At 43.3% G+C, this 25,550-nt stretch overlaps 1 protein-coding gene across 3 annotated transcripts in view; it reads right to left on the bottom strand.

Annotated features, from left to right (window-relative positions):
* Nucleotides 1-1,121: 1,121 nt before the first annotated feature.
* The window catches only part of mpp3a (MAGUK p55 scaffold protein 3a), a 42,487-nt gene continuing 18,058 nt past the window's right edge, over nt 1,122-25,550 (bottom strand). The window contains exons 4-20 of one of the 3 annotated variants that reach the window (XM_061981301.1): nt 20,441-20,518; nt 16,177-16,257; nt 15,797-15,934; nt 12,703-12,784; nt 12,217-12,302; nt 12,074-12,148; nt 7,396-7,592; nt 6,966-7,030; nt 6,395-6,415; nt 5,994-6,035; nt 4,850-4,915; nt 4,319-4,474; nt 3,561-3,641; nt 3,298-3,391; nt 3,120-3,228; nt 2,909-3,040; nt 1,122-2,537 (exon numbers count right to left, since the gene is read on the bottom strand). In XM_061981301.1, coding sequence (XP_061837285.1) covers nt 2,358-2,537; nt 2,909-3,040; nt 3,120-3,228; nt 3,298-3,391; nt 3,561-3,641; nt 4,319-4,474; nt 4,850-4,915; nt 5,994-6,035; nt 6,395-6,415; nt 6,966-7,030; nt 7,396-7,592; nt 12,074-12,148; nt 12,217-12,302; nt 12,703-12,784; nt 15,797-15,934; nt 16,177-16,257; nt 20,441-20,518 — 1,683 coding nt within the window. In that variant the 3' untranslated portion in view covers nt 1,122-2,357. The remainder of the gene's footprint in view (nt 2,538-2,908; nt 3,041-3,119; nt 3,229-3,297; nt 3,392-3,560; nt 3,642-4,318; nt 4,475-4,849; nt 4,916-5,993; nt 6,036-6,394; nt 6,416-6,965; nt 7,031-7,395; nt 7,593-12,073; nt 12,149-12,216; nt 12,303-12,702; nt 12,785-15,796; nt 15,935-16,176; nt 16,258-20,440; nt 20,519-25,550) is intronic. The other 2 variants (XM_061981302.1, XM_061981303.1) reach the window with 2 other exon arrangements.

Here is a 25,550-nt window from a genome sequence, read left to right as displayed (position 1 = left end):
ACCCCCTGGGAGGTGAGGGGAGCAGTGGGCAGCAGCGGTGGCCGCGCCCGGGAATCATTTTTGGTGATTTAACCCCCAATTCCAACCCTTGATGCTGAGTGACAAGCAGGGAGGTAATGGGTCCCATTTTTATAGTCTTTGGTATGACTCGGCCGGGGTTTGAACCCACAACCTACCGATCTCAGGGCGGACACTCTAACCACTAGGCCACTGAGTCGGTCATAATAATGTCTTAATTTGATATCGGTATCGGTAATTAAGAGTTGGACAATATCGGAATATCGGCAAAAAAGCCATTATCGGACATCTCTACACACACACACACAGAAGTTGAAGATAATGTAATCACTTGTTCCTCATCCCATTTCTGACATTTTCCGAAAGTTAAATATTAATCCTTCCAGGACTTTTCGAGTTATATCAATAGCGGAATGAAAGAAACAGAGTGAACTCTCTTGTCAGTCATCTACTATCTTTGTCTCTGTGTGTGGAGGTGGACGGTTCCCGAAAGTTTCATGAAAATATGCCCCTTACCCTTTTGAGTTATTTTGCCAACTAACTGACAGGAAAGCCCATGTCAACAATTGCATAACCTCCTTTGTCTCTGCGGGTGGAGGCGGGGGACACACACACAGATAAGTTGAAGCTTGTAACGTAAACATAAGATAATGTATCCAGGTCAGCCCCAAAATATAATCACTTGTTCCTTATCCCATTTCTGACATTTTCTAAAAGTGAGATAAAAATCCGCCCATAACCTTTTGAGTTATCGATAGCGGAATGAAACAAAACGGAGTGAACACTCTTGTCAGTCATCCACTATCTTTGTCTCCGTGTGTGGAGGTGGACAGTTCCCGAAAGTTTCATGAAAATATGCCCCTACCCTTTTGAGTTATTTTGCCAACTAACTGACAGAAAAGCCAATGTCAACAATTGCATAAACTCCTTTGTCTCTGCGGGTGGAGGCGGGACCACTAACACACACACACACACACACACACACACACACACACACACACACACACACACACACACACATACAGAAGTTGAAGCTTGTGACATAAATGTAGGATAATGTTGTAAAAATTATCCGGATCAGCCCCAAAATGTAAACACTTGTTTTTTATCCCATTTCTGACATTTTCTAAAAGTTAGATAAAAATCTTCCCAAAACCTTTTGAGTTATGGATAGCGGATCGAAAGAAACAGAGTGAACACTCTTGTCAGTCATCCACTATCTTTGTCTGGGTGGAGGTGGACAGTTCCTGACATTTTAATGACAATCCGCCTGTAATTTTTCGAGTTATTTTGCAAACTAACAGACAGAAAAGCCACTGTCAATGATTGCCCTACCTCCTTTGTATCTGCGGGTGGAGGCGGGACCACTAGCATACATACACACACACACACAGGTTGAAAATTGAAATCTGCCCATAACTTTTAGAGTTATTTTTTTCTTCCTCTTTATTTTTATGTTCTTTTCATGTTTCTATGTCTATGAGACGGCAACCTTAATGAGCTTCAGTCTTGTTTTTATTATGGCACTTTTTACATGACACTTACAAATTCCTCAGTGGGTTGTACAGCACGTGAAAAGACAAAAACAAAAGTAGTCAAGGTGACTATTTTTTTTTTTCTGAGTTATCATACCAAGCTAAAATATGAATTATTGCAGCATGTCAGGTTTTTGTTCAGTTCTGCAGCAGTTTCATCGCAGCCATAAGTTATCGTTTTCATGTATCTTGAAGGTGCTTGGAATTAAATAAGTCCACATCATGGAGTAAGATTGTTTTCAAGTCTTTAAAATAGGAAACAGGTTTTTCTAATCAAAATACTCCTACAATAGTCGTCATTCTTGGCTTGATAATTAGCTAAAAAAAAAAAGAGTTTTACTTCAGTCAGCAGTTAGCAGTCAACCGTGTGTTGGAGTAGAATATGACAAAGAAGAACAGGTACAGGCTTCAAGGGGATTGAAGGTAAACCGGTTGCAACTAAGTGCTACGAGATGATCCGTTGGCACACTAGGAGTCACAAGTTCATTATTTACATAAACAAGCTGCCGTCATGCACTTTTTGGAAAAATAAACTTCTCACATTCTGTCGAGTATTTAGTGTCGTTTTTTTTTTTTTTTGTCCAGGAAGCATTCTGTGATGTCATGAAGTCAAAACATGCTACGAGGTGGACTCCCATTAGGGCGGAGTCACGGTGAGGCTGACTGAGTGATCCTCCCCCTGAAGCGGACCAGCAGCGAGAAGTGGAAGATGATCCTGCGATCCTCTTGCCTCTGGTCTTGGCTCACCTTGGAGTCCCGGATCGGTTGCTCAGTGGCTCGGCTGATGCGTCGGTATTTAAGGTTTTAGGTCCGAACCCAGCTGAGAGGAACCCAGAAAGATTCCCGCTCCAGTCTTTCCAGGATACTCCTCAGTTCCGTGCAGGCGCTGGCCGAGTCCTCCTTGATCAGGACCCGGTCCACCAGGTGTCCGTACTGCTGATCCATCTGGATTGCCGACTGACGCATCTCCTGTAAGTCTTCGTCCTGTTGAGGAAGACATGAGCGCACTTGCACCGCAATCTTATAATCCCCTGAACTACTTAAAAACCTACCAAAGTGTTCGGTAACTACGGATTCTACCTCTACTATCATGGACTGACCCTTCCACCAGTTCTACTAAATTAATTCCTGGAAGTTAAAGGCAATCCCCTGAACTACTTAAAATCCTACCAAGGGGTTAGTAACTACTGATTCTACCTCTACTATCATGGACTGATCCTTCCAACAGTTCTACTAAATTAATTCCTGGAAGTGTAAGGATCACTTGGGACGACATAATCACTAGAAGTCTAAAGAAATCGGACTTTCTGGAACAAAGACTATTTTGGTCGCAAAGATGAAAAGCCTCAACTCACTGTGACTCGGCCTTGTTCCGCCCCCCCTGGCGAGCTGGCGGCGGTGGTGCGTCGCCTTCTGCTGTCGGGGACCCGTGGTTTAACGAAGACGACGTAAGGCTTAAACTCGGCTGTCCTCAGCCTCTTCAAGGCCTGTAGATTCATGAAAGGATCAGAACAGACAATCCCAGGTGGTTGCACTAATAGGATGACCGTGGTTCTTCACTGATACCTCAGGCTGAACGTCTACGACACACATCTTGTTCTTGGCCTGCACTGAGCGGATGGCCTCAATGCTGGTGCCATACTGGTTCTCCTTGTACTCCCCGTGTTCTATGAACCTGAAGGAGAACCCGCCAAATGTTTAGCAAAACCTCTTGAGTCCACAGTCCAAAGTAGGAGAGACTCACTTGTTGTTGAGGACGTCCGCATCAAACTGCTGCTTGTTGACAAAGTGATACTCCACTCCTTCCTTCTCGTGAGCTTTCTTGGGTCTGGTGGTGTCTGCAGGACCACAAACGAGTCTTTTAAGATAATGCCATCTTAAAATGATCTTAATGTCATGTGGGATTTGGAAATTTGCTCCGGAGATCCAGGTGAGAGAGAAACGGTATCTCAATTATTCAATATGTTCTTCAGAATCTTTAAAGTCTTTGAAGTTTCAAAGACTTACGTGGAACCGCCACCGCGTAGCGATGTGGGTTCTCTGCAATCACCCGCTGCTTGAGTTCATTGATTCGTGCCCCAAGAGAACCTTTAGGGGTGAAAAATACAAGTCATTTCCCACACACACGACATCCATGATGACATCAATCGTTGTGGCTTGTGCAGCCCTTTGAGACACTCGTGATTTAGAGCTATATAGGTAAACTTTGATTGATTGAAACAACAAGTGCAGAAAGAACCACAGAACAGATCTGCGGACTGAAGCACATCTGAACAGGAACAACTCAAATGAACTAATCAAGAAGATGACAACTTTGTTATGGTCTGTTAAAATGTGAAGCTAGGCAGTCTAACTAATCAATTTATTGACCTAAATACAGAACGTTGTTTCGTTTGGTTGTCTTATTTCGAGGTTTACTTCTAAATACATCAGTTCTTCTCATAAGTAGTTCAATCAGTTATGATTCGCTTGATGAGATCCAGGTCAATATGGCAGATGTCACCTCATTGCTTGATTATAGTCAATTATAGTCGTAGTTTGTTCTGTGTTTTGGTTCGTAGTCTTCTCATTGGCTTGTTAGCTTTTAACGAACACTCGTGCTGGTGACATTAGTCCTGTGACTTAGCTCATGCTACATTGATTGGGTCTACATAAATGATTTTATTATCCTTTCTAACGCCCCATGCCGTGAAAGATATTTGTGGTTCTCTGTTATAACGTCACTACGTATTACACTGTGAAGTAACACTTTGTACTTTTCTTACCAATCAGAACCACCAGTCGGGGCCTCTCATTGGGCCGTTGTTGGTAGCGGGTCACTTCCTCGTAGGTCAGGAAGTCTGAGTCCCCAGAATCGGAACCGTTGCTGGAGGACCCCTGTCGATCTTTTCGACTCAAACGGAAGCTCCTGCGTAGACCGGCTGTGGTGGTTTTGGATGACAGGCGTAGAAAAGATTCAAATATGGTAAGAGGACAGAAGGATGGTACTTCATGTCTCTTAACGCGACTAGCAAATGTTAAAAAGGAATCAGATGAATGCGTAAAGGTATCAAAACTTGATCTTAATGGAAAACTCAGGACAACCGTAGATGTTCATGCATTAAAGCCAATAAAAGTAAATGTTCTCACTGGTATTTTCTGAATGACCATGTTTGTTTACAGTGAACTTTGATCCCAGTATGCGAAAACTATTGGCTTAATTTCCGTGTTGTCTATGGCGACACATGCACAGGCTACAGTGCTGAGGCGCCTTGCCACGATGGACTACCCCCGAGGGAACGAGCCGGCCACTGTACCTGAATAAAACTCCCAGGAAAACACCTGGCCACAGGAGGGCGCCACTGCTTTACACTTGGGAGAGACTGCAAGTGGTGTTAGAGCGGCACACGACTCAGGCTCACACGTGCGAAACCCAGGTGAACGAGCAGCAGACGTGCACGCTTAGAGTGCGCAATGCGTCCAACGCAGCGGGGCCCTCGTGGGGGTTAGGGGTCAGGGGGAAAGGGTAGATGCAGGCAGGTGTGAGGGGGATGGAGGAGGGTGCTGTACGGCTCCAAGCAGAGTGCGGAATGTGGTGGATCGCCATCATGTTGTTGTTGTTGTTGAGTTACGAGGTGAAGTTAGCTGCTGTGTTTGGATTCCCAATGTGAGCATTCCAGCAAGAGGAGCAGATGGGTCATGTTTGGCTGAGGGATTGAACAAAGACTATCGGTAAAGTCCACCTCTTTATGGCAAGTCTAGCTGTCGTAAGGTTACCGTACTGACCCTGAATATAGAACCACTCTAAATATAGGACCCCCTTTTCTTAGACTTTCTTTTAAGGAAGAAATACTGGCTTTTATTTAGGTCAATATGGTAATTGGTCACCCTGTCTAAGTCTTCTTGAGAACAAGTCCAATGTCCAGAGAGCTAAACCAGTTTCTACTTTTAGCGCCTACTCTCTTCATGGACTTCACTGCCACTCTCCATGCTGATTTTCTACTACATATTCAACCATCACTTCTAAAAACACAAACTTATTGCGAGTGTTTCCCTTCATCAAATTCCTCTAACGGACTGATTAGAAACTATCTTGAGGCCACCTTTCCAAAAAAGAGAAAGTGAAGACCCTATTTCCATTCTCTTCTCCCTAAGTACAACTTAAATGGAGTCCAAAAGAGCTTCCAGCATTTTTTTTAAAGCCTCTGCAACTTTGTACCTTACCAAAGTGAACACTACTGTCCTGCTTGGTGGAAAACCGGAATTAGACATCCATGACTCCATCCCTAATCCTTTATGACCTCCATCCCCCTGACATAGAAAGCAACCCTACAGCCAAACATTTGGACCCAGACTAGAAGCATCCAGGGAACCAGCAGACCGCAGCCAAGGACAGCCATGACAGTCAAAGAGCAGAGAGAGGATGTTTGGTGATGGAGGATGGGGAAGGTGTGCTCTCACCTATGTACTGTCCATTGAAATAGCCCTCACAGTCACAGTCGTCTGTAGGGAGGCAAGCAGGGACAAGAAGAAGGGGTGGGTCAGCACAGGGCAGAATTGTTACGGAAGGTCTGTGGAGGACTTGAAGAAGGGGGTCAGGGCTTGTGGAGCAAGAAGACTTAAGGGATAATGATAAAACATAAATATGGAAGGATAGTTGGAAAGATGACAAAAACTGGAGGGCTCAGAGGCTGGAAGAACTAAAAATCAGGAGGATGAGAAGAGGTGGTGTAGTCTTTAGCACCTGTAGCCTGATTGGAACTCAGTCCAAGCACCTTTTTTAGGCAATATGCAGGTATAGTGAAGATGCAGTCAACATGCAAACATGCCGGCTGCGGCGTGTAATCAGCGATTCTACTCACCCTTATCACACGCTTGGTCAACTGCAAGACAAGAAGAAAGCGTTAAAACATGTTTTATTTATTTGGGTAGGAGAATGTGACGATTTAGAAAAACAGGATTAAAGCAGACATATATGTCACTAATGGGAAAAGCTGGGGCCCCTGCTGGGCTGTGGGGGGGAATAAAGCCAGCCGGGTGGGAGAAGAGAGGGCGACTGCCATGTTGCTAAGCTGTGGTCGCGTAATCGGATCACCCACAGCTTACACTCCACACAGAACCCCTCGGCCTTGCCCCAAATACTGAATATGGATCTGCCCCTCACCTGCCTGGCTGCATGCACGCAGACATCCAGCTAGAAAGTGAGAAGCATATTGTTGAGGCATGTGGATCTACTTAATCTGTCACTGGACAGATGGACTGAGTGAGCATGGCTGGGATTAATTCAACCCCCCCCTTCCCAACCTCCCTTGTGTCTAAAACATTTCCACCCGCACAAGAGAGGACATCCCACAGTGCCAATTAGTAAATGTCACCCTAACAAGTTAGCAGAGGAAGAAGCTGGGGGTCGGCAAACAGCGAGCAGGAACTCACAGGCTGGTGTTTTGGGAGATTTGGGATTCGGGAGTGTGCCCACTTTCATCCTGTAGGCCAATCGCCTGGTGACGTGCGAGCAGGAGGACAATGAGCAAGAAGGAAAGAGAAGAAGAGATGAGTCAGTCAACAAGGTGCCTCTTTGTTGTTGACGGTGATGCAACACAGAGAGGATATTATCTACCGACCTCCGCAACAGCTGTAGAGCCACAAATAAAGGACGCACCCATAAAAAGCCCGAGAAAAATACTATTTTCGATACTCCAATCCCTATAGTATTCCTCTGATTGAATGCCGAGCTGCAATATGCGCAGATGTACTCCACTGATAAGATACTTATACTACGTACGAAGGAGGATCCAGGCACCAAACCAGTAGCCCTCGAGTTCTGAGACAACAGCTGTGCATGTGTGGCTCTGGTTCCTCTTACCTCTCCTGGAACTGTTTGGACGGGACCAGCCCAGCTCGCAGGTTGCTGTCGCCAACCCGCTTGGCCTGCCACCACGTGGAGTCATCCTGGGTGACCACCTGCAGGATGTCGCCCCGTTTGAAGGGGAGTCCCGCCTCCTGGCAAGGAGTGGCCTTGTCCTCCAAGGGAACGTAGTCGAACAAGGCTCTAACGTACACCTGGGGGGATATTATCCACATTAAAACCAACCAATGCTTCTTGTTATCAAGCCTTTGTTTGAATTCTGAGGACCCAACCCTTCAGAAGAATCATCTATACGGTCGACAGAGACAAATCCTTTAAAGGAGACCTCAGAGACCAAACCTCGATACACAGAATGGGACAGTCTAACCCTCTAGAGCAGGAATATTCATTTAAATTGTTTTGGGGGCCACATTTCTAGAAATCTAAGGACCAAGGGGCTGGACTTCTCCCTTCAGTATTAGTCTTTTTTTGTTTATTCAGTAGAACCAATTTAATTTCTATGACAGAAACTTTAGTGTTTTTAGTAATATGCTGAGAAAACATGAGTCCCTCACAAGTTTTTTTAACTAAACTTGCGAGGTTAAAATGTCAACGTAAGGATCTGCCAATGTGTTTCTGGTGGTCCAGGTTCCTCTAGACAACAGGAGCACTCTGGTGTTCTTAGGAATGTGCTACAAAAATGTGAGTCTGACACAAGTCTTTTGAACTGAACTTGCGGGCCACCAGCTGAATAGCCCAAATGATGAAAAAGAGAGGCCCTAAGATCGAACCTTGAGGAACACCACTTGTATAGCTTGAGTGGAACAAATGACTACCGACTGCATCTGAAGTGACCGAGCTAGTTACAGTACCTCGATCAGAACACAAAAAGAAGTGTAACTGCCAAAAAGGGGAGGACTTAAAGAGGTGCCTTGAGGAACGCCTCAGTTGTATACATCACAAGTTTGGACCGACCAGCTCTATACTCTCGGCAGGGTCCTTGAGGGTGCATGGGAGTTTGCCCAACCAGTCTACATGTGCTTTGTGGACTTGGAGAAGGCATTCGACCGTGTACCCCGGGAAGTCCTGTGGGGAGTGCTCAGAGAGTATGGGGTAACGGACTGTCTTATTGTGGCAGTTCGCTCCCTGTATAATCAGTGTCAGAGCTTGGTCCGCATTGCCGGCAGTAAGTCGGACACGTTTCCAGTGAGGGTTGGACTCCGCCAAGGCTGCCCTTTGTCACCGATTCTGTTCATAACCTTTATGGACAGAATTTCTAGGCGCAGTCAGGGCGTTGAGGGGATCTGGTTTGGTGGCTGCAGGATTAGGTCACTGCTGTTTGCAGATGATGTGGTCCTGATGGCTTCCTCCGGCCAAGATCTTCAGCTCTCACTGGATCGGTTCGCAGCCGAGTGTGAAGCGACTGGGATGGGAATCAGCACCTCCAAGTCCGAGTCCATGGTTCTCTCCCAGAAAAGGGTGGAGTGCCATCTCCGGGTTGGGGAGGAGATCTTGCCCCAAGTGGAGGAGTTCAAGTACCTCGGAGTCTTGTTCACGAGTGGAGGAAGAGTGGATCATGAGATCGACAGGCGGATCGGTGCGGCGTCTTCAGTAATGCGGACGCTGTATCGATCCGTTGTGGTGAAGAAGGAGCTGAGCCGGAAGGCAAAGCTCTCGATTTACCGGTCGATCTACGTTCCCATCCTCATCTATGGTCATGAGCTTTGGGTCATGACCGAAAGGACAAGATCACGGGTACAAGCGGCCGAAATGAGTTTCCTCCGCCGAGTGGCGGGGCTCTCCCTTAGAGATAGGGTGAGAAGCTCTGTCATTCGGGGGGAGCTCAAAGTAAAGCCGCTGCTCCTCCACATCGAGAGGAGCCAGATGAGGTGGTTCGGGCATCTGGTCAGGATGCCACCCGAACGCCTCCCTAGGAAGGTGTTTCGGGCACGTCTGACCGGTAGGAGACCACAGGGAAGACCCAGGACACGCTGGGAAGACTATCTCTCCCGGCTGGCCTGGGAACGCCTCGGGATCCCCCGGGAGGAGCTGGACGAAGTGGCTGGGGAGAGGGAAGTCTGGGCTTCCCTGCTTAAGCTGCTGCCCCCGCGACCCGACCTCGGATAAGCGGAAGAAGATGGATGGATGGATGGATGGACAAGTTTGGACCCATGTGTTCTGTATTTAGACTTAGACTTAGACTTCCTTTATTGTCATTCCAATTTCAACTTTACATTTTGTTGCATTAGCTCGTTGTAGTGCAGGATAAAAGAGCAATAAGATGCAGATATAAATAAATAGATTACTGTACAGATAAATATATGGCACTTTTAAATATGCAACCATGTTTATGGATGTATGTTATATTGTCTTTATAGTCCAGCGAGTTAATCCGTTTTCGGGGGTAAATTGTTAGAATAATTATGTGTAAGTTATCACACAACTCTTATGCTAAAAGTCTGTTGCTATAGTTATTAGCTATTGTGCTCAAGCTGTACTTTTTCTATCTGTGCAAGGACAGAACTTCTTGACTGACGGGTGGCCTCAGCCGCAAATGGTATCTTTGTTTTAGCCCGCTAACAGCCAAGGACAGCACGCAGACGAAGCAGAGACAAGGCAATCACAAGGCCCCAGCACATTCCGTCACATATTGTGCTTACTGGAGGCTGCTTTGCATGAAATGTGTGGCCACTCCTTTTAGAGGCGGCCTCAGTGATGTAACCAGGGACCCCCCCCCCCCAAATAAATAGAGGAGCACGTGGGACTGTTAGCTCAGAGCGTGGTAGGAGATTGTAACTGAGCATGCAATCCCAAACGTCTCTCCTCATTGAGCCAAATTTAACTCTGTCTCTGCATGATTCCTTGCTTCTTGTCTGTTTAATAGATGTCATCAGTGTTTGAACCTGACAGAAAATGAGGGGATTATTATGATGCGTTCAAGAGTCTTATGGCCTGAGGGAAGAAGCTGTTACAGAACCTGGAGGTTCTGCTACGAAAACTGCGGAAGCTCTTTATTGAGTCCAGCTAGCCAGCCAGGTTAAAGTGGTCCAGGTTTCTCCACACAATAGCAGCACTCTTGTCTTTTTAGGATATTTTTTAACTCAACTCACAAGCCACCAGTTGAATAATCCAAATGATGGAAAAAGAGAAGACCTAAAATGGAACCTTGAGCAGAGGTGGGTAGTAACGCGCTACATTTACTCCGTTACATCTACTTGAGTAACTTTTGGGATAAATTGTACTTCTAAGAGTAGTTTTATTGCAACATACTTTTACTTTTACTTGAGTATATTTATAGAGAAGAAACGCTACTTTTACTCCGCTACTTTTATCTACATTCAGCTCGCTACTCGCTACTAATTTTTATCGATCTGTTAATGCACGCTTTGTTTGTTTTGGTCTGTCAGACAGACCTTCATAGTGCCTGCGTTTCAACAAATACAGTCACTGGTGACGTTTCACTCCGTTCCACCAATCAGATGCAGTCACTGGTGATGTTGGACCAATCAAACAGAGCCAGGCGGTCACATGACCTGACTTAAACAAGTTGAAAAACTTATTGGGGTGTTACCATTTAGTGGTCAATTGTACGGAATGTGTACTGTACTGTGCAATCTACTAATAAAAGTTTCAATCAATCAATCAAAAGTGTGAAGGAAAAAAGACCATTTTTTATTTCAACCGTACATCCCGTCAAAAGCCTAAAGACTGACTGCACAGTTCCTGTCTTCACAATAAAAGTGCCGCTCCATCACGCTTGCGCTTTCAAAACAAGAGTCTCCGAAAGCCAGCGCAAACAAGCTAGCAAGCTACGGAGTTTGCCGCCAATGTATTTCTTGTAAAGTGTATAAAAACGAATATGGAAGCTGGACAAATAAGATGCCAAAAACCAACCACTTTCATGTGGTATTAGACAGAAAGGAGGAACTTTTTTCTCCTCCATTTGAAAACGTGGACGCTATCATCACTACTGTCTGATTCCAATCAACGCAAGTCATCAGAATCAGGTAATACACCAACTTATATTCTTGTCTTCATGAAAGAAAGGAATCTATATGTGTTAAACATGCATGTATATTCATTAAAACACCTTTAACATGTAAACAAAAACGGCAAAATAAATAAATATAAATTATATACTGTATATATATATATATATATATATATATATATATAAATGTGTGTGTGTATATATATATATATATATATATATATATATATATATATGATATGTGTATGTTACTCATCAGTTACTCAGTACTTGAGTAGTTTTTTCACAACATACTTTTTACTTTTACTCAAGTAAATATTTGGGTGACTACTCCTTACTTTTACTTGAGTAATAAATCTCTAAAGTAACAGTACTCTTACTTGAGTACAATTTCTGGCTACTCTACCCACCTCTGACCTTGAGGAACACCACTGGTATAACTAAAAAAGTTGAACACATTGACGGCATTTGAAGTAAACAAGCTACTTTAGTTACATGAATCAGACTACAAAAAAGTGTAAGTACCAAAAGAGAGAGGACTTAAAAGGGTGCCTTGAGGAACGCCTCAGTTATGTAATTCAAATGTTTGGACCCCAGTCTTCAAGTTCCTCCCTTCCCCTTACGTCACGATGCATTTCTGACATCACACATTTGAAGGGATAGTAGCAGTGCATTTGTGGACCCGGGCCATCCCGGAGAACCCACCTTGCTCTCCCGCAGTCTGTCCTCCTCTTTAACGGCAGGGATGATCTTGAGCGTGATGGATCCCTGCGACTGAGACTAGGGACCACATTAAGAAATTAGCCTCGCACCGTCACTGACCGCAGCACGTGCTAGAGGTGCCTCACCAGCAGCTGACTGATCTCGTCCGGTCTCTTGTGGATCACAGAGACGCCGTTGACTTCCCTGAGTTCATCTCCGACGTGGACCAAACCTGCCGGGGGGAGCAAAGAACGTCTATGAAGGATTTATTTGGATAATTGCGAGCTGCAGCCACAGCAAGATGCTGACAACTGATCAGTGCTCAGTCCTTCCACGCTCACAATTCAAAACAGAGCACATGTTGCCATGGTAGCGTCTGTGACCATTACAGTCCGTCAGACAAGGCCCTTTTAAGTCGTTACCGTGGTTACAAATCACTCATATCTCCACCATCAGGCAGCCTTACTGTTAAATTAACATGACAAAAAAATGGAAGTGGAGGAATAAAAAGTCCAATAAAAATCTCAAATAATGAGGAGATTACAAAGTAAATCAGTTTAATATGAAAATAATGAACATAAGTTTGCCATCCTTCAAGCTATTGAGGTTTTTTTTACCAAAGCACAACTCACCACTTCTGTCGGCGGCGCCTCCTCTCATGATGCGAGCCACGATCACGGCCCCGGTCACGTCGTCTCGCCTGATGGTGGCGCCCTAGAGTCCGTGCAAGAAGAAAGGTAAAAAGGCCGCCCCTTCCTAAACGTGCGTAGGGCCCCACTATCCCTTGGGGGCCCCGTTATGCTTTATTAGGCGCGTGTAAAATGTCAGGGCAATTCATATGAAATGTTACTGCAAACGTATTCTTAGCCCTTTTCTGCTCTGTCACTGATAAAAATATAACGGCAAGTCTATCCCGACATTGTCACTGCCCCAGCATTAGTCCGACTAAACAGAGTCAGAGAAATGTCTGTAAGGTTTATTCATTAATTTTTTGTTATTTTGCACTAACATAATACTCTTTTTTAATTTATTTTATTTTACTTCATTCGTTTGTGTACAAAGCATGCATTAAATTAATTAGGGGACCAGAAAAAAATGTGTCAGGGGAACACAACAAAAATTGTTATTGGGGGACAACAAAAACAAGTTATGCGAGGCCCACAAAAATAGATATATGTAGGGGCCCCACAAAAAAAAAAAAATTATGGGACCACAAACATATTGTAATGGGGCACCACAAAAATATGTTTATGGTGCGACCACAAACAAATATTGTGGGGGCACCACAATTAAAAAATTGTAGTAGGAGAACCACAAAAATAAATTTCTAATGGAGGCACCACAAAATAAAATATGGGAGGACCACAAAAAAAATTGTAATGCGGGGACAACAAATAGATTTTTTGCCTGGGGGGCCGTTTTGCTTTATTAGACACGTGTAAAACGTCAGTGAATGAATGACAGGGCAATTCATATGAAATTTTACTGCAAACGTATTCTTAGCCCTTTTCTGCTCTGTCACTGATAAAAAATATAACGACAAGTCTCTCCAGACATTGTCACTGCCCCTCGTGGCACGCAGCGTTAGTGCTGGGGTTGTAAACAGTCCGACTAAACCGAGTCAGAGAAATGTCAGGAAGGTTTACAAATATATCTTTTATTTATGTTATTACATTTTTTTTTTATTTGGCACTAAAAAAATGCATTATTTATATGTATTTATTTTTATTATTTTTACTTAATTTGTTTGAGTACAAAACATGCATTAAATTCAATTCAAGTTTAGTTGAAAAAACTTTTCAAAAAATGTGTTACTAGGGGACCACAAAAAAAAATTATGTGGGGGGCACCGCAAAATAAATTGTCGGGGGAACGCAAAAAAAATTATTAGGGGAGAACAACAAATTGTTCTGCAGGGACCACTAAAATAAAATGTGTAGGGGGCCCACAAAAAAAAAAATTATGGTACCACAAAAAAATTGTTATGGGGCGTCCACAAAATTTTTTAAGAGCGATCACAAAAACAAGTTATGCAGAGACCACTAAAAGAAATTGTGTAGGGGGCCAACAAAAAAACTTTTTTATGGGACCACAAAAATATTGTAATGGGGCACCACAAACAAATTATAAAGGGGCGGTCACACAAAATATGTTATGGGCGACCACAAAAAATATTGTGGGGGCCCCACAAAAAAAATTGGCGAGGGACAGAAAATAAATTGTTATTGGGGGACAACAAAAACATGTTATGCGGGGACCACAAAAAGAGATATGTGTAGGGGGCCAACAAAATTTTTTTTTATTATGGGACCACAAAAATATTGTAATGGGGCACCACAAACAAATTATAATGGGCGGCAACAAAAACAAGTCATGCGGGGACCACTAAAATAAATTGTGAAGGGGGCCCACAAAAAAAAAACTTTATGGGACCACAAAAATATTGTAATAGGGCACCACAAAAAAATTATAATGGGGCGACCACGCAAAAAATGTTATGGGTGACCACAAAAAAATATTGTGGGGCCATTACAAAAAAAAATTGGCGGGGGAACAGAAAAAAAATGTTATGGGCGACAACAAAAAAATATTGTGAGGGCATTACAAAACAAAATTGGCGGGGGGACAGAAAAAAAATTGTTATTGGGGGACAACAAAAACATGTTATGCGGGGACCACGCCACAGCTGGGCCACCACTAACAAATTATAATGGGGCGACCACAAAAAAAATTTTATGGGGCGACCACAAAAAAAATATTGTGGGGGCACTACAAAAAAAATTGTAATGGGAGAACCACAAAAATAAATTTGTAATGGATGGACCACAAAAAAAAATTGTAATCCGGGGACAACAAATAGAAAAAAATAAGTTTATTATGGGACCACAAAAATATTGTAGTGGGGCGGCCACACAAAATATTGTGGGGGCACCACAAAAAAAATTGGCGCAGCGACAGAAAAAAATTGTTATTGGGGTACAACAAAAACACGTTATGCAGGGCCCACAAAAATAGATATGTGTAGGGGGCCAACACATTTTTTTATTTATTATGAGACCACAAAAATATTGTAATGGGGCAACACAAACAAATTATAATGGCCGACAACAAAAACAAGTCATGCGGGGACCACTAAAATAAATTGTGTAGGGTGCCCACAAAAAAATCTTTATGGGACCACAAAAATATTGGAATAGGGCACCACAAAAACATTATAATGGGGCGACCACGCAAAAAATGTTATGGGCGACCACAAAAAAATATTGTGGGGGCATTACAAACAAAAATTGGTGGAGGGGACAGAAAAAAATTGTTATTGGGGGACAACATCAAAAAAATAGATATGTGTAGGGGCCCAACACATTAAATTTATGGGGCGACCACAAAAAAAATATTGTGGGGGCACCACAAAAAAAAATGTAATGGGAGAACCACAAAAATAAATTTGTAATGGATGGACCACAAAAAAAATTGTAATCAGGGGAAAACAAAAAAAAATGTTATCATGGGACCACAAAAATATTGTAATGGGGCACCACAAACAAATTATAATGGAGCGAGCACAAAAAAATGTTTATGGGGCGACCACAATAAATTTGCAATGGATGGACCACAAAAAAAATTGTAATCGGGGTACAACAAGTACATTTGTTGCTTGGGGCCCCAATGTAGCCAGGGAGGTAAACATTGTTATATTTGCACCTGGATGCAACCGCTGCTACTAACCAGAGGCTCCTTGTTCTTCACCAGACGCACTATCTTCACCGACTCCTCCTCCAGCTCGTCCTCGTAGTCGTCCGGCAGCGGCGGCAGGACGGGATCGAAGCTCTTCTGAGCGACGGTGTCGTGTACGGACAGAAGGGCCTGTCAGGATGCGACAGACGCAGCAGCTTCAGGTACACTGATGCACTAAACCTTTCTATGGGTAGCATCAAAGACAAAAAGGTGTCCCTCAGGCATCGCTACTAAGTCCAATCCTGTTTGCTAGGGTAGTCATCATCTTTCCATGTCAAACGTAAAGATTCATAAAGATGACTGTCACACTAAGAGCTAACAATTTAGCGTCAACATTGTAGTCAGACACAGGTGGTGTTTTGTTTGCTCACCATGAGATGTGGCAAGGTGAGCAGGTGCACCAGCTCCCTCTCCTCCGGGCTCATGCCTCTGCTCTGCAGCTCGTCCACCACCTGCCCGTCACACACACACACACACACACACACACACTCATGAGGACACGCCACAGCAGCAGCTTCCTGCCGAGCCCACTCAAGACGAGTGGCGAGCGGCCGAGGTCAGCACTTTTGCCTTCCGCCAGCCAAGGCAGCAGGATGTCGGCTCTTGATGAGATGAGCCTCGGGCTGAGTCAGCACTTTTTTTTGAGTAGCTATGGCTTCTTATAATGCTCCTTGGCTGGAGTCCACTCGGGGTGAAGAAGGTATTACCTCCACCAAGCAGACTATTGTACGCCTGGCCATGACCTCGTCATACATCCAATTATTGTGGATCTGCTGTTAAAGATATTTTGTGGCATTTCTGTATGAACGGCACAAGTTTTTGTTAGTTTTAGGGAACAATTCTGCAATTTCCCCCCAAAATATGTATTCTATATTTGGCAGCGTTTTGAAAATAAATTACATACCGTACTTTTCGGATTATAATAATAATAATAATACCTGGGATTTATATAGCGCTTTTCTAAGTACCCAAAGTCGCTTTACATGTAGAACCCATCATTCATTCACACCTGGTGGTGGTAAGCTACTTTCATAGCCACAGCTGCCCTGGGGTAGACTGACGGAAGCGTGGCTGCAATTTGCGCCAACGGCCCCTCCGACCACCACCTATCATTCATCATTCAATTCACCGGTGTGAGTGGCACCGGGGGCAAAGGGTGAAGTGTCCCGCCCAGGGGACACAACGGCAGCGATTTTTGGATGGTAAGAGGCGGGGAGCGAACCTGCAACCCTCAGGTTTCTGGCACGGTTGCTCTACCCACTACGCCATGCCGCCCCAATCGCAGTTTTTTTCATTGTTTGGACGGGGGTGCGACTTATACTCAGGAGCAACTTATGTGTGATATTATTCACACATTACCGTAAAATATCAAATAATATTATTTATCTCAGTCACATAAGACAGTGTTTTTCAACCACTGTGCCGCGGCACACTAGTGTGCCGTGAGATACAGTCTGGTGTGCCGTGGGAGATGATCTAATTTCACCTATTTGGGTTAAAAATATTTTTTGCAAACCAGTAATTATAGTCTGCAAATGATGTGTTGTTGTTGAGTGTCGGTGCTGTCTAGAGCTCGGCAGAGTAACCGTGTAATACTCTTCCATATCAGTAGGTGGCAGCAAGTAGCTAATTGCTTTGTAGATGTCGGAAACAGCGGGAGGCAGGGTGCAGGTAAAAAGGTGTCTAATGCTTAAACCAAAAATAAACAAAAGGTGAGTGCCCCTAAGAAAAGGCATTGAAGCTTAGGGAAGGCGATGCAGAACTAAACTAAAACTGAACTGGCTACAAAGTAAACAAAAACAGAATGCTGGACGACAGCAAAGACTTACTGTGGAGCAAAGACAAAGTACATCCCAACATGACATGACAATCAACAATGTCCCCACAAAGAAGGATAAAAAACAACTGAAATACTCTTGATTGCTAAAACAAAGTAGACGCGGGAAATATCGCTCAAAGGAAGACATGAAACTGCTACAGGAAAATACCAAAAAAAGAGAAAAAGCCACCAAAATAGGAGCGCAAGACAAGAAGTTAAACACTACACACAGGAAAACAGCAAAAAAGTCCAAATATGTCAGGGGGTGATGTGACAGGTGGTGACAGTACACCTACTTTGAGACAAGAGCTATATTGATGCATGCTTGGTTATGCTTTAAAGTCATATCCAACAATTGTGACAACAACTTTTTATTGTCAACTGAGTTTAGTTTTTGAATGATTTCTGCTGGTGGTGTGCCTCCGCATGTTTTCAACACAAAAAATGTGCCTTGGCTCAAAAAAGGTTGAAAAAAACTGACATAAGAGACTAGGCATATATCAGCAATCGTCACACACACACGTCAACCAATACAAATTCGGCAGGGTCGGGTCATGGCAGAAGTGCAAAAAAAGATGCTACCTGCTATTACAGATTTATTCATAAACGTATAGCATGTTCTATATGTTATAGTTATTTGAATGACTCTTACCATAATATGTTACGTTAACATACCAGTTGGTTATTTATGCCTCATATAACGTACACTTATTCAGCCTGTTGTTCACTATTCTTTATTTATTTTAAATTGCCTTTCAAATGTCTATTCTTGGTGTTGGCTTTTATCAAATACATTTCCCCAAAAAATGCGACTTATACTCCAGTGCGACTTATATATGTTTTTTTCCTTCTTTATTATGCATTTTCGGCCGGAGCGACTTATAATCCGAAAAATACGGTAATTAAAATGACACCTAATATAAACACAATTGCCGATGCAGTGTTGGTTAATTCAGATCTGATCCAGAATGTGCAACAACGAAACCCTCATTTATTGCTGGTAATTTGGTTACATTTATTTATTATCAATAAAATACTTTTGCTCGTGCAAAGGGATGTAACGATATGAAAGTTTCCAATCACGGTTATTGTCATCATATAATTGTTTAAAGTGCTCAAAAAGTACTTTGTGTTTAAAAAATAAATACGTTCCCACACAATATATTGGCAGAAGAAATATGTTTATAATAATTTTGTTCTGGCTGCTTTAAAGCCATATCATTTTTACTTCAATGTGTTTATATTCTTCCGTATGAATTTGTAAAAAAAAATTGTGTTTTTTTAATGATAAACAAAATAAACACGTGTTGGGCGCGTCATATCCGATTTATGTGACGTCACTCAAGTTCACTTCCTGTTGTTGTATTGCTTCTCTGTTGAAGAGAGCCAAGGTTCTAGGTTTATGTTGAAAAAATAAAATACATGTAAGTAATGTGTTTATACAAGTTTGGATTGAAGAATGTTGTTTTTTTAATGGAGAAAGGTGTTAATGTCTCTTGTTTTCACGTTAGCTTTTAAGCTAGCTAACTTCTCCAGTAAATGAGCAATGTCACCGATCAACCTGTCAGTTTATAAATGTTATCAATAATTAAATACGATGGCTTTGATTTAAAACGGCAATGCTAACCGTGGGAAGTTTTACCACGGTTTATCAATGTACCATTTATTGTTACATTCCTACTACAGCATAATAAACTGAGAAAAGTTTTTGTTTTTTTTACATTCTGAGAGTCCTCCAGTTTACATTTGAACTGATACGGTACCACCTGAAAATCGATACAGGTACTCAACGGTACTAATTTTCCATACTTTTGTGTGTGTTCATAAACGTTAATTGTTTTTGATAATAAAATCTCATTTTTTGTTGCAACATTTAAAAATGAGCTGATTATAATACGTAACTGATGTGCAGTTGTTATGTCTCGTTGTTATTATCACATTTCTGAGTCTCATTTGCATGTATAACATTAAGTTGCAATTAAAGTCACAAGTCCAAGATGTTAGATGGCAGTAGTGTTTATGGTGTGTCGGACAGTTCAGTCTTTGCCGTCTGTTGTGCCCTACTGCAAGTGTTGTACTTATTACTACTTAGATTTGAAGGTGTTAAAATTATGCTATTTAGTAGCAATTACAAAAGCAAAGCCAATGTATATTAGCATCAACCGAGCGCATTTTAGGAAACGTGGAGCCTGTTCAGTGGCCTTGTGGTTAGAGTGTCCGCCCTGAGATGGGTAGGTCGTGAGTTCAAACCCCGGCCGAGTCATACCGAAGACTATAAAAATGGGAGCCATTACCTCCCTGCTTGGCACTCAGCATCAAGGGTTGGAATTGGGGGTTAAATCACCAAGATGATTCCCGAGCGCGGCCACCGCTGCTGCTCACTGCTCCCCTCACCTCCCAGGGGGTTGAACAAGGGGATGGGTGAAATGCAGAGGGTAATTTCACCACACTTAGTGTGTGTGTGACTATCAGTGGTACTTTAACTTTAACTTACAGTTTTTTGAGTCAATTTCTTTGCTGGCATTGAAAATTGCAACAATGCCTCGAGGTAGTTTGGCTAAGTCCGCTCTCAGTGCTGCTGGAGTGATCGCCAAGTGCCGAAGTGCAAAGAGTAAGCAGCCAGGCGTGACGTCACACGCAACCCAGTTACCAAAGCACGGCACCGTTGGACTTTACGTGAATCGGTGCCAAAAAAAGTATAGTACTAATCCCTAGCCAATACTGCTGTAGTTTTGATGTTTTTAGTACATGCTTAAAAAGGCTTAATTTAGGGCAAAAACATGTAGGATATGCATAAAAAAAGTGGTGTCACTTACGTCTTCAGCCAGACAAGACACACTGTGGAGGACCGGAGTTGGACTTTGTCTCTCGTACTGTCTCAGCCTCTCGTGGATCTGCAACACAAACCCAAAGTGCTCCTTTTGAAGAAAAATACACGACATGACGCCTTCCTGGCAAAAGACACGAGCAGGAGGAAGTACGGAGGAACCTCCATTTACCAACCCCTCTATTTACAAACTTTTTGATTTACAAACTGGTCAACCGTGTCTCTGTGTACGAACGCTTGATTCCAGGGGTGTCAAACTCCTTTTAGCTCAGGGGCCGCATGGAGGAAAATCTGTGCACATGCAGGCCGGACTATTAAAATCATGGTATTAAAACCAAAAAAATAAAGACAAATTCAGATTGTTTTCTTTGTCTTACTTTGGGCAAAAATAGAACAAGCACATTCTGAAAATATTACAATAAAATTATAGAAAAAAAAACAGCCAGCGGTAAAGTTTGGATCCATGAAGTAAAGAAGAAAGTGAATGAATGTTTATAACTGAATAAATTACATATGCATAAAAATTTGTTTTCTTTTGTAGAATTTTTTTTTTAATGAATTAAGTAACGTTTATGGCAACCTTTTTCCAAATATAGAATGTGAGATACAACAGGATAATGCATACATTTATCATTTGTTTTCAAAACGCTTACAAAAAAGTGGGACCCCAAAAATGTACATTTTAATGACTTGATGGGACCCCATTTCGAAAATTCCTCTCGCCAACACTGATGGAGTATTGCTGTGTGCAAAACAGCAGCAGGTGGCTGTGGCCTGTGGACCGGTTCTATTACTAATCAAATATCATATATAGATAATTAATTCTTGACTTTGACAACCCTGCTTTATTCATTCATGTTGTGTCGCGCCTGCAGGCAAAACGCAGGGCGCAGCATTTTTGGGGAGGCGGAGCCCTCCACGTCACTTGCTGCACAGTTCACTACTAGTCACTACTCAGTGCTTAAGCATGTCACTTGCTGCACAGTTCACTACTAGTCACTACTAGTCACTTCTAGTCACTACTCAGTGCTTAAGCATGTGTGCCTTTTCTGTGTTTTTGGCCTTTTGACAACTTCTGTCCATTTTGCTAACTTAATGTGAGTCCCAAAAAGACAACAGACCAGCAGGGAAAGGAGGAGGGAATCACTGTTACGACCTGTTTCATCGGGTCGTTCTTTGTTTAGTTCAGGGGTCCCCAAACTTTTGGACTCGGGGGCCGCATTGTGTTAAGACAATTTGGCTGGGGGCCGGGCTGTGTATATATATATATATAAAAATACATATATATATATACTCAGAGGTGGGTAGTAACGCGCTACATTTACTCCGTTACATCTACTTGAGTAACTTTTGGGATAAATTGTACTTCTAAGAGTAGTTTTAATGCAACTTACTTTTACTTTTACTTGAGTATATTTATAGAGAAGAAACGCTACTTTTACTCCGCTACTTTTATCTACATTCAGCTCGCTACTCGCTACTAATTTTTATCCATCTGTTAATGCACGCTTTGTTTGTTTTGGTCTGTCAGACAGACCTTCAAAGTGCCTGCGTTACTGGTGACGTTTCACTCCGTTCCACCAATAAAATGCAGTCACTAGTGACGTTTGACTCCGTTCCACCAATCAGATGCAGTCACTGGTGACATTGGACCAATCAAACAGAGCCAGGCGGTCACATGACCTGACTTAAACAAGTTGAAAAACTTATTGGGGTGTTACCATTTAGTGGTCAATTGTACGGAATATGTACTGTACTGTGCAATCTACTAATACAAGTTTCAATCAATCAATCAAAAGTGTGAAGGAAAAAAGACAATTTTTTATTTCAACGTACACCCCGTCAAAAGCCTAAAGACTGACTGCACAGTTCCTGTCTTCACAATAAAAGTGCCGCTCCATCACGCCTGCGCTTTCAAAACAAGAGTCTCCGAAAGCCAGCGCAAACAAGCTAGCAAGCTACGGAGTTTGCCGCCAATGTATTTCTTGTAAAGTGTATAAAAACGAATATGGAAGCTGGACAGATAAGATGCCAAAAACCAACCACTTTCATGTGGTATTAGACAGAAAAAAGGAACTTTTTTTCTCCTCCATTTGAAAACGTGGACGCTATCATCACTACTGTCTGATTACAATCAATGCAAGTCATCAGAATCAGGTAATACACCAACTTATATTCTTGTCTTCATGAAAGAAAGGAATCTATGTGTGTTAAACATGCATGTATATTCATTAAAACACCTTTAACATGTAAACAAACACGGCAAAATAAATAAATATAAATTATATACTGTATATATATATGTGTGTGTATATATATATATATATATATATATATATATATATATAAATGTGTGTATATATATATATATATATGTGTGTGTGTATATATATATATGTGTGTATGTATGTATATATATATATATATATATATATATATATATATATGTATATGATATGTGTCTGTATGTTACTCATCAGAATCAGAATCAGAATCAGAATCAGAATCAGCTTTATTGTCATTACGCAAGGTAACGAGATTGAGGCCATTCCATACAGTGCGATGTGTGCATGCTAGAAAAACAATGTGCAAATATATAAAAATATAAAAAATGTAGAAGTGCAATGAATATGGTGTGAAATGAATATATACATGAAAAAAAACAAAAAAAAAACAGGGTGGTTGGTGGAATGGGTTATTGCACCGAAGAGAAGGCAGTTATGAGGGACAATGGGGCAGTCCGTTCAGGATGGTTATGGCCCTGGGGAAGAAGCTGTTCTTTAGCCTGTTTGTTTTGGTTTTAATGCACCTGTAGCGCTTCCCAGAGGGCAGCAGGTGGAACAGGTCAGAGCCAGGGTGGGTGCTGTCCTTGATGATGGCACTGGCTCTGTTGAGGCAGCGGGAGGTGTAGATGTCCGTCAGAGAGGGGAGAGGGCGGCCGATGATCTTCTGAGCCGTCTTGACCACTCTTTGCAGCCTCTCCCTGTCTGCTGCAGTGCAGCTGCCGTACCATACCGTAATACAGTAGGTCAGCAGGCTCTCGATGGACGAGCGGTAGAAGGTCAGCAGCAGGTCAGGCTTCAGGTTGTACTTCCCGAGGACTCTAAGGAAGTGTAGCCGCTGCTGAGCCTTCTTGATGATTGATGTGGTGTTGACTGTCCAGGAGAAGTCATTAGAGATGTGGACTCCAAGGTACCTGAAGGTGTGGACCCTCTCTACACGCTCGCCGTTGATGTAGAGGGGGGCAGGGTCGGTGCTGCTCCTCCTGAAGTCGACGATGATCTCTCTGGTCTTGCTGGTGTTGAGAGCGAGGTTGTTCTCCGAAGACCAGGCCGTCAGCTTCAGGACCTCCTCTCTGTAGGCAGCCTCGTCACCCCTGGAGATGAGCCCGACCACTGTGGTATCGTCGGCGAACTTGACGGTAAGGTTGTCACTGTGGGCCGGACTGCAGTCATGGGTGTAAAGGCAGTAGAGGAGGGGGCTCAGCACACAGCCCTGTGGGGAGCCGATGCTCAGCGTGCGGGAGGATGAGAAGTGCGGGCCAAGTCTCACATTCTGGGGTCGGTCCGTTAGGAAGTCCCTTATCCAGGCGTTTGTGAGAGGGGGGAGGCCAAGAGTGTCCAGTTTATTGCAGAGTCTGTCCGGGATTATTGTATTGAAGGCAGAGCTATAGTCCACAGAGAGCATCCGGACGTAGCTCTGCTGCTGCTCCAGGTGGTTCAGAGCAGAGTGGAGAGCAACAGCGATGGCGTCCTCTGTGGACCTGTTCGCCCGGTATGCGAACTGGTGGGGGTCGAAGTCTGGAGGGATATGGTCCTTGATGTGCTGGAGAACAAGTCGCTCAAAGCACTTCATGATTACCGGAGTGAGGGCCACTGGTCGGTAATCATTCAGGCTGGTGATGGGAGACTTCTTCGGCACCGGGATTATTGTAGATGACTTCAGGCAGGATGGGATGACTGCCTGAGCCAGGGAGAGGTTGAAGATCCTGGTGAGGGGGGGGAGCGAGCTGGTGGGCGCACGTCCTGAGCACCTTTCCAGGTACTCCGTCTGGTCCGGTAGCCTTCCTGGGGTTCACAGCCAGGAGCACTCGTCTGACACTGTGCTCCTGTACAGTGAGTGGAGTGGCGCCGGAGCCCGGTGGGGGCGGGGGCAGGGCTGGAGCAGATGAGTGTCGCTGGGGGGTTTCGAAACGGGCAAAGAAACAGTTAAGCTCCTCTGCCAGTGTCGCACTCTGATCCGCAGTTGTCATATTGCAGCCTCTGAAGTTCGTGATGTCATGAATGCCCCGCCACACCTCCCGTGAGTTTTTGCTGGACAGATGGGACTCTATGCACCTCCTGTGGTCCGCCTTTGCTTTTTTAATCCCTCTCTTCAGGTCGGCTCTAGCAACACTGTACAGTGCCCTGTCCCCTGACCTGAAGGCTGCGTCGCGGGCCCTGAGGAGTGTGCGGACCTGGCTGGTCATCCAGGGTTTCTTGTTGGGGTAAACCCGGATGGTTTTTTCCACAGTCACATTCCCGATGCAGAACTTTATGTAGTCAGTTACTCAGTACTTGAGTAGTTTTTTCACAACATACTTGTTACTTTTACTCAAGTAAATATTTGGGTGACTACTCCTTACTTTTACTTGAGTAATAAATCTCTAAAGTAACAGTACTCTTACTTGAGTACAATTTCTGGCTACTCTACCCACCTCTGTATATACTGTATATATGTACGAACCCCGTTTCCATATGAGTTGGGAAATTGTGTTGGATGTAAATATAAACGGAATACAAAGATTTGCAAATCATTTTCAACCTATATTCAGTTGAATATGCTAAAAAGACAACATATTTGATGTTCAAACTTTTTTTTTTTTGCAAATAATCATTAACTTTAGAATTTGATGCCAGCAACACGTGACAAAGAAGTTGGGAAAGGTGACAATAAATACTGATAAAGTTGAGGAATGCTCATCAAACACTTATTTGGAACATCCCACACGTGAACAGGCAAATTGGGAACAGGTGGGTGCCATGATTGGGTATAAAAGTAGATTCCATGAAATGCTCAGTCATTCACAAACAAGGATGGGGCGAGAGTCACCGCTTTGT

This window comes from Nerophis lumbriciformis, linkage group LG24 (genome assembly GCF_033978685.3).
Source record: "Nerophis lumbriciformis linkage group LG24, RoL_Nlum_v2.1, whole genome shotgun sequence".
NCBI classification, from domain to species: Eukaryota; Metazoa; Chordata; class Actinopteri; order Syngnathiformes; family Syngnathidae; genus Nerophis; species Nerophis lumbriciformis.
Note: the sequence above shows the minus strand (reverse complement) of the source record. Positions and strands in the feature narration are given on the sequence as shown.